This window comes from Entelurus aequoreus, linkage group LG03 (genome assembly GCF_033978785.1).
Source record: "Entelurus aequoreus isolate RoL-2023_Sb linkage group LG03, RoL_Eaeq_v1.1, whole genome shotgun sequence".
Classification (NCBI taxonomy): Eukaryota; Metazoa; Chordata; class Actinopteri; order Syngnathiformes; family Syngnathidae; genus Entelurus; species Entelurus aequoreus.
Window position 1 is genome coordinate 92913938 of NC_084733.1, and position 11343 is coordinate 92925280.

The window sequence follows — 11343 nt, forward strand, 5'->3', positions numbered from 1 at the left end:
TAATAGATACCTGATGATGATATAGCTAACATACTTATTAAATACCTGATGATGACATACCTAACATACCTGACAATGACATACCTACAATACCTGATACATACCTTATAATGACATACCCAACATACCTGACAACGACATACTTAACATACCTAATACATACCTGACAATGACATACCTAACATACCTGACAATGACATACCTAACATACCTGACAATGACATACCTAACAGACACCTGATGATGACATACCTAACATACCTGACAATGACATACCTAACAGATACCTGACGATATCACACCTAACATACCTAACAGATACCTGATGATGATATATCTAACATACTTAATAAATACCTGATGATGACATACCTAACACATACCTGACAATGATATACCTAAAATGCATGATACATACCTTATAATGACATACCCAACATACCTGACGATGACATACCTAACATTACTAATACATACCTGACGATGACATACCTAACATTACTAATACATACCTGACGATGACATACCCAACATTACTAATACATACCTAACACATACCTGACAACGACATACTTAGCATACCTAATACATACCTGACAGTGACATACCTAACAATGACATACCTAACACATACCTGATGATGACATACCTAACAGATACCTGACGATATCACACCTAACATACCTAATAGATACCTGATGATGATATATCTAACATACTTAATAAATACCTGATGATGACATACCTAAGACATACCTGACAATGACATACCTAAAATACATAAAATACATGATACATACCTTATAATGACATACCCAACATACCTGACGATGACATACCTAACATTACTAATACATACCTGACGACATACGTAACACAAACCTGACAATGACATACTTAGCATACCAAATACATACCCGACGATGACATACCTAACGATGACATACCTAACATACCTGACAATGACATACCTAAGAGATACCTGACGATATCACACCTAACATACCTAATAGATACCTGACGATGAAATATCTAACATACTTAAATACCTGATGATGACATACCTAACATACAGTACCTAATACATACCTGACAATGACATACCGAAAATACCTGATACATACCTAATACATACATGAGGATGACATACCTAACATACCTGATACATACCAGACAATGACATACCTAAGAGATACCTGATGATGACATATGTAACATACCTAACACAGACGTGACGATGACATACCTAAAATACCTAACACATACCTGACAATGACATACCTAAAATACTTGATACATACCTAATACATACATAACGATGACATACCTGATACATACCTAATAATGACATACCTAATACATACTTGATGATGACATACTTAAAAATACCTAACACATACAGTAGCAGACGCTGACATACCTGACGATGTATTCATATCCTCTCTGGTATGTTCCACACTCGTAGCTGGCAGCAGACAAAGGGTCAACCTGCTCCTTCCTCACCAGCTTCAGCTTCTCGTAAAAGGCAGCAGTATCTCGTGTCTTGGCGGCCAGCAGCAACTGTCCCATTCTCACCCCCCACGTGCTGGACTGATGCTCTGGAAAATATACAAATTAAATTAGTTATATATATATATATATATATATATATATATATATATATATATATATATATATATATATATATATATATATATATATATATATATATATATATATATATATATATATATATATATATATTTGGATTACCATCCCTACTTGTGGAGTAGGCTTGTAGGGTATACCGGTACTACTAAAGTATCACGGTACTAATGAATTGAAAACGATATATTGATAATCATGGCGAACTAACTACACGGACCTTGCTCAGGAGATTTCCCCTCGGAGTAAACGGAGCCAAGCTCTTGGTTTAACGTCATTTTCCCTCGCTTGCCGCCGCGTGTTTAAGAGCGCACTGCTGTGTTTAGATGGAGACAGGTGTGGACAATATTGGGCCTGCTCCAATGCAAGCAGCCCATATTATTATTCCTCATACTTAAAATGGTATTATTATATTTCCGCACGTTTCTCTTACGCTTAATACGTAACCCCCCACATATGTTATACCGTCGGGAAGGTCTCGGTCGCGCCGATGGGGCTACTTTAAATTGGAAACACTACGTGTTACCATGGCAACGCTATTCACAAATTTAAAAAAAAAAAGGGCCAAATTAATGGGTACTTTAATTTTAATGGACGATTGCTCCGAGACAAACGCCAAAAAGACAAGATGACCTCCTCTTGTAGCTCAGCCATACTTTCACGTAGCTCGGTGCGTAACGTCTCATTTTGTTCACACACTTGGCTAAGTTAACTGTTAGCACACTTGTGAGAACGCCGGCATGCTAGCTTTTTGTTGCTAGCGTCTCTCATATTAGCACGCTAACGTTTTATGCTAGCTTTTTTTTGCGACTTTCTGCGTCTACACCAGGGGTAACCAACGCGGTGCCCGCGGGCACCAGGTAGCCCGTAAGGACCAGATGAGTAGCCCGCTGGCCTGTTCTAAAAATAGCTCAAATAGCAGCACTTACCAGTGAGCTGCCTCTATTTTTTTAAATTGTATTTATTTACTAGCAAGCTGGTCTCGCTTTGCCCGACATTTTTAATTCTAAGAGAGACAAAACTCAAATAGAATTTGAAAATCCAAGAAAATATTTTAAAGACTTGGTCTTCACTTGTTTAAATAAATTCATTTTTTTTTTTACTTTGCTTCTTATAACTTTCAGAAAGACAATTTTAGAGAAAAAATACAACCTTAAAAATGATTTTAGGATTTTTAAACACATATACCTTTTTACCTTTTAAATTCCTTCCTCTTCTTTCCTGACAATTTAAATCAATGTTCAAGTCAATTTATTTTTTTATTGTAAAGAATAATAAATACATTTTAATTTAATTCTTCATTTTAGCTTCTGTTTTTTCGACGAAGAATATTTGTGAAATATTTCTTCAAACTTATGATTAAAATTCAAAAAAATTATTCTGGCAAATCTAGAAAATCTGTAGAATCAAATTTAAATCTTATTTCAAAGTATTTTGAATTTCTTTTAAAATTTTTGTTCTGGAAAATCTAGAAGAAATAATGATTTGTTAGAAATATAGCTTGGTCCAATTTGTTATATATTCTAACAAAGTGTAAATTGAATTTTAACCTATTTAAAACATGTCATCAAAATTCTAAAATTAATCTTAATCAGGAAAAATTACTAATGATGTTCCATAAATTCTTTTTTTAATTTTTTCAAAAAGATTCGAATTAGCTAGTTTTTCTCTTCTTTTTTTCGGTTGAATTTTGGATTTTAAAGAGTCGAAATTGAAGATAAACTATGTTTCAAAATGTAATTGTCATTTTTTTTTCGTGTTTTCTCCTCTTTTAAACCGTTCAATTAAGTGTAAATATCATTAATTATGAATAACAACATAGAGTTAAAGGTAAATTAAACAAATTGGCTATTTCTGGCAATTTATTGAAGTGTGTATCAAACTGGTAGCCCTTCGCATTAATCACTACCCAAGAAGTAGCTCTTGCTTTCAAAAAGGTTGGTGACCCCTGGTCTACACCAACAAATACTGCATTTTGGTATGTCTTCTTACCCAGCCATGTGCTAGCTTCTTAACGTTAGCATGCTAGTATGCTAACGTCAACGTGGCAACGTTTCCCAGCTAATATTACACTTTTTTTTGTCTAATTCTGCAGCCTTAGAGTCATTAAACGTGGAATGTGACACACGTTAACTGCTTCTAAAATTGTTCGAGTGTAATAAGAACCATATGTTTAATGTATCGTAAGATTTTTTTGGTTAAAATTAAGACAAAAATGAATTTTCTCCCCTTTATTTTGAGAAGTATCGAAATACATTTTGGTAGCGGTATCAGGAGTTTGCCTACAGCCACAGATGTTATTACTTTTTGACCCAGCACTGATTAGTTATTTGCTTTTGTTGGCGTTCTGGAGTTGGATACATTACCCCAAGTCAAGTAGTCCTCCAGCAGGTCCCATTTACCCAGCTTCCAGGCAGCCTCCACTCTGTACGTGTTGAGCTCTGAAGTCCACTGGCGCCTAAATGTGCGCACATTAAACACATGTTTATTACCTACTCAGTGGCCTAGTGGTTAGAGTGTCCGCCCTGAGATGGGTAGGTTGTGAGTTCAAACCCCCGGCCGAGTCATACCAAAGACTATAAAAAAAAACGGGAGCCATTACCTCCCTGCTTGGCACTCAGCATCAAGGGTTGGAATTGGGGGTTAAATCACCAAAAATGATTCCCGGGCGCGGCCACCGCAGCTGCTCACTGCTCCCCTCACCTCCCAGGGGGTGATCAAGGGTGATGGGTCAAATGCAGAGAATAATTTCGCCACACCAAGTGTGTGTGTGACTATCGTTGGTACTTTCACTTTATTTTCTTTCTTTCTTTCTTTTAGTTTATTTGGAACATGAACACATTTACATCATAATACATCACACAATTTCATATCATTTCATTTACATCATGCCCGAAAAGGAGTAGGAAGAAGCAAAGCTTATTTAATCCTACCCCTTTCCCACTTTAAAGCATTTACAATTATATCAAATCATTTACTGACCTTTTTATATAATAAAATAACATCTATGAATTAGTATATACAACAGTTTGTAATATGTAATTAATTAATTCAGTCATTATTAACATACTGAGATGAAGAATATTTTCAATAAGGTTGGAAGTTTTTCTCATAATTCTTCTTCTTTGTACTTTGTAAGCACTATTCATTTAAACAACCTCTTAAACTGGATCATGTCAGTACAATTTTTAACTTCTTTACTTAATCCATTCCATCATTTAATTCCACATACTGTTATGCTAAAAGTTTTAAGTGTTGTACGTGCATATAAATGTTTTAAATTATTTTTTCCTCTATTTCTCCTCTTTAGTTGAGAAGAAATGTTGTACATTCTTTGCTAGCAGGTTATAGTTTGCTTTGTACGTCATTTTAGCTGTTTGCAATTTTACCAAATCACCAAACTTTAATATTTTTGACTTAATAAATAAAGGGTTTGTATGTTCTCTATATCCAACATTATGTATTATTCTAACTGATCTTTTTTATTAGCTTGTCCCTAATGAACGTCCAGCGAGTAAGCACAGCGGAACCTACTCAAGTCGGTGGTTTTTAAGTCATGTCAACGACCGTTTTATGTCACGTCAGTAGGCTAGTTCCAGCCTTGAGTATTGGCCGATACTTACTCTGATATACGATATCAGCGGGAATCACACAAACATCAATTTATTTGTTGTGTAAAATGTTATAAAATGTTTGAAACTTTTAATTGCATTCATAATAATATAACGTTTCATGATGGGTTTAAAAACTTTTTCAGATTTGAAATTAATATTTTGTTTGCTGTACAAAACCCAAAATGAGTGACGTTGGCACGTTGTGTAAATCGTAAATAAAAACAGAATACATCCATGCATCCATTTTCTTCCGCTTGTCCCATACAGGGTCACGGGGGGGGGGGGGGGGGGGGGGTGCTGGAGCCTATCTCAGCTGCATCCGGGCGGAAGGCGGGGTACACCCTGGACAAGTCGCCAACACAGAGATAAGACAACATTCACACACTAGGGACCATTTAGTGTTGCCAATCAGCCTATCCCCAGGTGCATGTCTTTGGAGGTGGGAGGAGCCTATACCCCAGGTGCGTGTCTTTGGAGGTGGGAGGAGCCTATACCCCAGGTGCGTGTCTTTGGAGGTGGGAGGAAGCCGGAGTACCCGGAGGGAGCCCACGCAGGCACGGGGAGAACATGCAAACTCCCCCCCCCAAAAAAATCCTGATCATAATTTGCAAATCCTTTTCAACTTATATTCAATTGAATAGACTGCAAAGACAAGATATTTAACGTTGGAACTGGAAAACTTTGTTATTTTTTGCAAATATTAGCTCATTTGGAGTTTGAAGCAAAAAAAAAAAAAAGCTGGCACAAGTGGCAAAAAAGAGTGAGAAAGTTGAGAAATGCTCATTAAACACTTATTTGGAACATCCCACAGGTGGATGGGCTAATTGGGAACAGGTGGGTGCCATGATTGGGTATAAAAGCAGCTTCCATGAAACAAGGACGGGGGCGAGGGTCACCACTTTGTCAACAAATGCCCGAGCGAATTGTTTAAGAACAACATTTCTCAACAAGGAATTTAGGGATTTCAACCATCTACGCTCCGTAATATCATCAAAAGGTTCAGAGAATGTGGAGAAATCACTGCAGGTAAGCCATGATATTACACACCTTCCATCCCTCAGGCGGCACTGCATGAAAAAGCCACATCAGTGTGTAAAGGATATCACCACATGGGCTCAGGAACACTTCGGAAAACCGCTGTCAGTAACTACAGTTGGTCATTACATCTGAAAGTGTAAGTTAGAACTCTACTATGCAAAGCCAAAGCCATTTATCAACAACACCCAGAAACGCATCGCTGGGCCCGAGCTCATCTAAGATGGACTGACAAAGTGGAAAAATGTTCTGTGGTCTGACGAGTCCACATTTCAAATTGTTTTTGGAAACTGTGGACCAAAGAGGAAAAGAACCACCCGGACTGTTCTAGGGTGAAAGTGTAAAAGGCAGCATGTGTGATGGTATGGGGGTGTATTAGTGGCCAAGACATGGGTAACTTACACATCTGTGAAGGCACCATTAATGCTGAAAAGGTACATACAGCTTTTGGAGCAACATATGTTGTTATCGTGGACGCCCCTGCTTATTTCAGCGAGACGATGCCACGTGTTACAACAGCGTGGCTTCAACCGTTGAACAACTTAAGCTGTACATCAAGCAAGAATGGGAAATAATTCCACTTCAAAAATGTGTCTCCTCACTTCCCAAACCTTTACTGGGTGTTGTTAAAAGGAAAGGCCATGTAACACACTGGTCAAAATGCCTTTTTTGCAATGTGTTGCTGCCATTAAATTCTAAGTTCATGATTATTTGCAAAAAGTGTGAACATGAAATATCTTGTCTTTGCAGTCTATTCAATTGAATATAAGTTGAAAAGGATTTGTTGTATTCTCTTTTTATTTAGCATTTACACAAGGTGACAACTTCACTGGGTTAGTATTAATGTTCATGTGTTTAAATGGAGTCAAAGCACGTACTTGTTGGCCAACACTCCATTAACCTGCGTGATGACGGTGGACAGCTGGCCCAGCCCCAGCATAGACGTCATGACGCCGTGGTAGTGAGCGATCTGACAGCGAAGAAGATAACAATGCATGAGGCGCACATTGAGGAATGTTTGGCGATCAGACGTACAAACCTGGTCCGACTCCAGCTGGATGGCCCGGTCGTAGCAGGCGGTGGCGTCCCGGAGGAGACCGATGCTCTCGTGTTCCAGGATCTGCTCCCGTAGCGACGGCTCCTCCCTCCTGAGGGTGTTGACCCCTGTCACGCCGTCGGGCTCGTGCATGGCGGCGTACAGCGTCTGGCGACACCAAACGTCCGACATGTTACCGTGAAATCGGCGCTTCTCTGCTCCGTCTTACCTGCAGGAAGGTGAGGTGGTCCTGGACGTTTTCCTTGTTTTCCAGGATGTGTGCCTCAAAGTGCATGAGTGCCCGGGTGTACGCCTTGGAGCGCAACGAAGCTTTGGCCATGACGTCCTGTGGGATCCCCTTGAGGAAGGCCGCCACACGCTGGTACTCCCCACTTTCTGAGGAGCATGACAAGAACCATATTATTGTACCAGATGAGGCCATTCCTGAAGGGATTGTGTGTGAGTGCTCCAATGCTGGAGTTGAAGGGAAATGCTGACAGAATGTAGTATGGATGTAAGAATAGTTTGAATGTTGAAGAGTTTGAATTTCCAGGAAAAACGGAATTTGGTTTGGAACTTGGGAAAGTGTTTGTTTGGATGTCCAGGATGAGTGGAATGTGTTGATGTTGGAATGCTTTGAATAGCTTGAAAAATGAAGGAATTGTGCAACTTGGAGAAATGTCCCATTCAGTTCAATGGGAACTTCCTGGAAATTTGAGGATTTGGGGAAAAGCGGGATTTTTGGGAAAATTATTAATAGCATGAATGTCCTGAATGAGCTGAATTTGTTGAAATTGTGTGGAAGTTTGAAAAATGGATAATTCATTTTGAATGGGGAAAATGTCCCTACAAAGTGGGAATTGGAGGAAATCCGGGAATTTTAAAAATAATTGTTGAAAGGGAGCACACAATTCCTGAACAGGCTGAATATTTTGAAGTTGAAACGGTTTGAATCAGATGAAAATGTGGGAGTTGTGGAACTTAGAAAAATGTCCCATTCATTTCAATGGGAATTTCCTGGAAATTTGAGGATTTGGGGAAAAGCGGGATTTTTGGGAAAATTATTAATAGCATGAATGTCCTGAATGAGCTGAATTGGTTGGTGTTGGAATTGTGTGGAAGTTTGAAAAATTAATAATTCATTCTGAATGGGGAAAATGTCCCTAAAAACTGGGAACTGTAGGAAATCCGGGAATTTTTAAATAATTGTTGAAATAGAGCACACAATTCCTGAACAGGCTGAATATTTTGAAGTTGAAACGGTTTGAATCGGATAAAGAAATGTGGGAGTTGTGGAACTTAGAAAAATGTCCCATTCTTTTCAATGGGAACTTCCTGGAAATTTGGGGAAAGCGGAAAATTGGTTGTTTGAATTTCCCGGATGAATTGAATGTGTTGAAGGTGGAATGGTTGGAATCGGTTCAAAACTGTGGGAATTGTGGAAGTTTGAAAAATGGATAATTCATTTTGAATGGGGAAAATGTCCCTAAAAACTGGGAATTGGAGGAAATCCGGGAATTTTAAAAATAATTGTTGAAAGGGAGCACACAATTCCTGAACAGGCTGAATATTTTGAAGTTGAAACAGTTTGAATCGTATAAAGAAATGTGGGAGTTGTGGAACTTAGAAAAATGTCCCATTCATTTCAATGGGAATTTCCTGGAAATTTGAGAATTTGGGGAAAATCTGGATTTTTGGTAAAATTATTAATAGCATGAATGTCCTGAATGAGCTGAAATGGTTGGTGTTGGAATTGTGTGGAAGTTTGAAAAATGAATAATTCATTCTGAATGGGGAAAATGTCCCTAAAAACTGGGAATTGCAGGAAATCCGGGAATTTTTAAAATAATTGTTGAAAGGGAGCACACAATTCCTGAACAGGCTGAATATTTTGAAGTTGGAACAGTTTGAATCGGATACAAAATGTGGGAGTTGTGGAACTTAGAAAAATGTCCCATTCATTTCAATGGGAACTTCCTGGAAATTTGGGAATTTCGGGAAAAAATTAATAGCATGAATGTCCTGAATTGGTTGTTGATGGAATTGTTTAAATCGGTCAAGAAATGTTGAAGTAGTAACAGTTTTTTAATAAAAAAATGATATGATGGAATTTTTGGGAAAACCGGGAATTTTTCAAGTTCTTAAACCAACTTGTTTTTTTGTCCTGACTAAGAGGAATGTTTTGACAGGTTGAAAAGGGTTGAAAAATGTGAAAGAAGTCATCGCACTAAAAAAGGTTGGAAATAAGGTTAGAAAAAAAAAACAGGAAATCCTGGAAATTTGTTGAACATGGAAAAACTGTGGCTTGAATTTCCAGGATGAATTGAATGTGTTGAAGGTGGAATGGTTGGAATCGGTTGAAATAGTGTGGGAATTGTGGAAGTTTGAAGAATGGATAATTCATTTTGAATGGGGAAAATGTCCCTAAAAAGTGGGAATTGTAGGAAATCCGGGAATTTTTAAAAATAATTGTTGAAGTAGAGCACACAATTCCTGAACAGGCTGAATATTTTGAAGTTGGAACAGTTTGAATCGGATACAAAATGTGGGAGTTGTGGAACTTAGAAAAATGTCCCATTCATTTCAATGGGAACTTCCTGGAAATTTGGGAATTTCAGGAAAAAATTAATAGCATGAATGTCCTGAATTGGTTGTTGATGGAATTGTTTAAATCGGTCAAGAAATGTTGAAGTAGTAACAGTTTTTTAATAAAAAAATGATATGATGGAATTTTTGGGAAATCAGGGAATTTTTAAATTATTTGTTGAATTAGAGCACACAATTCCTGAACAGGCTGAATATTTTGAAGTTGGAACAGTTTGAATCGGATACAATTTTTTAGGAATTGTGCAACTTGGAAAAATGTCCCATTCATTTCAAATGGGAACTTCCTGGAAATTTGAGAATTTGGGGAAAAGCGGGATTTTTGGGAAAATTATTAATAGCATGAATGTCCTGACTAAGAGGAATGTTTTGACAGTGAAACGCTTGAAGTGGGTTGAAAAATGTGAAAGGAGTCATCGCACTAAAAAACCGTTGGAAAAAAAGTTTTAAAAAAAAAACAGGAATTCCTGGAAATTTGTTGAATGTGGAAAAATGTTGGTTTAAATTTCCAGGATGGATTGAATGTGTTGAAGGTGGAATGGTTGGAATCGGTAGAAAAAGGGAGTGTGGGAATTGTGGAAGTTTGAAAAATGGATAATTCATTTTGAATGGGGAAAATGTCCCATTCATTTCAATGGGAACTTCCTGGAAATTTGAGAATTTGGGGAAAAGCGGGATTTTTGGGAAAATTATTAATAGCATGAATGTCCTGAATGAGCTGAATTTGTTGGAATTGTGTGGAAGTTTGAAAAATGAATAATTCATTTTGAATGGGAAAAATGTCCCTAAAAACTGGGAATTGTAGGAAATCCTGGAATTTTTTAAAATAATTGTTGAATTAGAGCACACAATTCCTGAACAGGCTGAATATTTTGAAGTTGAACAGTTTGAATCGGATACAAAATGTGGGAGTTGTGGAACTTAGAAAAATGTCCCATTCATTTCAATGGGAATTTCATGGAAATTTGGTAATTCCGGGAAAAAAAAGGGTAAAAAACTAGAATTTAGAATGTATAAATACACCAACTAGCACAACAATGAAGTGCTTTCACCCAGCAGACTTGCTACCGTTGGCTTTGCTTTTTCCGTAGAGAAGATGTCGGCTCCACTGAGTGAGGTGAGACAACATGCTGAACACCGTCTGAGTGCTGAGCTGTGATAGGCTGGAGGCCGTCTCCTGGACACGCCCCTCGCCCTCTGTCAGCACTGTCAGCATTTCCTCTGTCACCTGGAAGATAGTTGCAACATGTCTTTGCCCTGTCCGCCACACGGTGTGTGCATGAGTGCATGTGTGCATGAGTGCATGAGTGCATGTGTGCATGAGTGCATGTGTGCATGAGTGCAGCACCTCCTTCTGCTGGTCAGGAGTGCACCCCAGCAGCATGGAGAGCAGGATGTGAGGCAGCAGGT

General features: G+C 38.1%; 1 protein-coding gene across 1 annotated transcript in view; it reads right to left on the reverse strand.

Moving 5' to 3' along the window:
* Positions 1-11343, reverse strand: part of atr (ATR serine/threonine kinase) — a 95564-nt gene that overhangs the window by 22036 nt on the left and 62185 nt on the right. The window contains exons 27-33 of the mRNA XM_062043255.1: positions 11282-11343; positions 11002-11161; positions 7559-7725; positions 7333-7497; positions 7172-7263; positions 4011-4102; positions 1421-1598 (exon numbers count right to left, since the gene is read on the reverse strand). The exon at positions 11282-11343 is cut by the window's right edge and continues 76 nt beyond it. Coding sequence (XP_061899239.1) covers positions 1421-1598; positions 4011-4102; positions 7172-7263; positions 7333-7497; positions 7559-7725; positions 11002-11161; positions 11282-11343 — 916 coding nt within the window. The remainder of the gene's footprint in view (positions 1-1420; positions 1599-4010; positions 4103-7171; positions 7264-7332; positions 7498-7558; positions 7726-11001; positions 11162-11281) is intronic.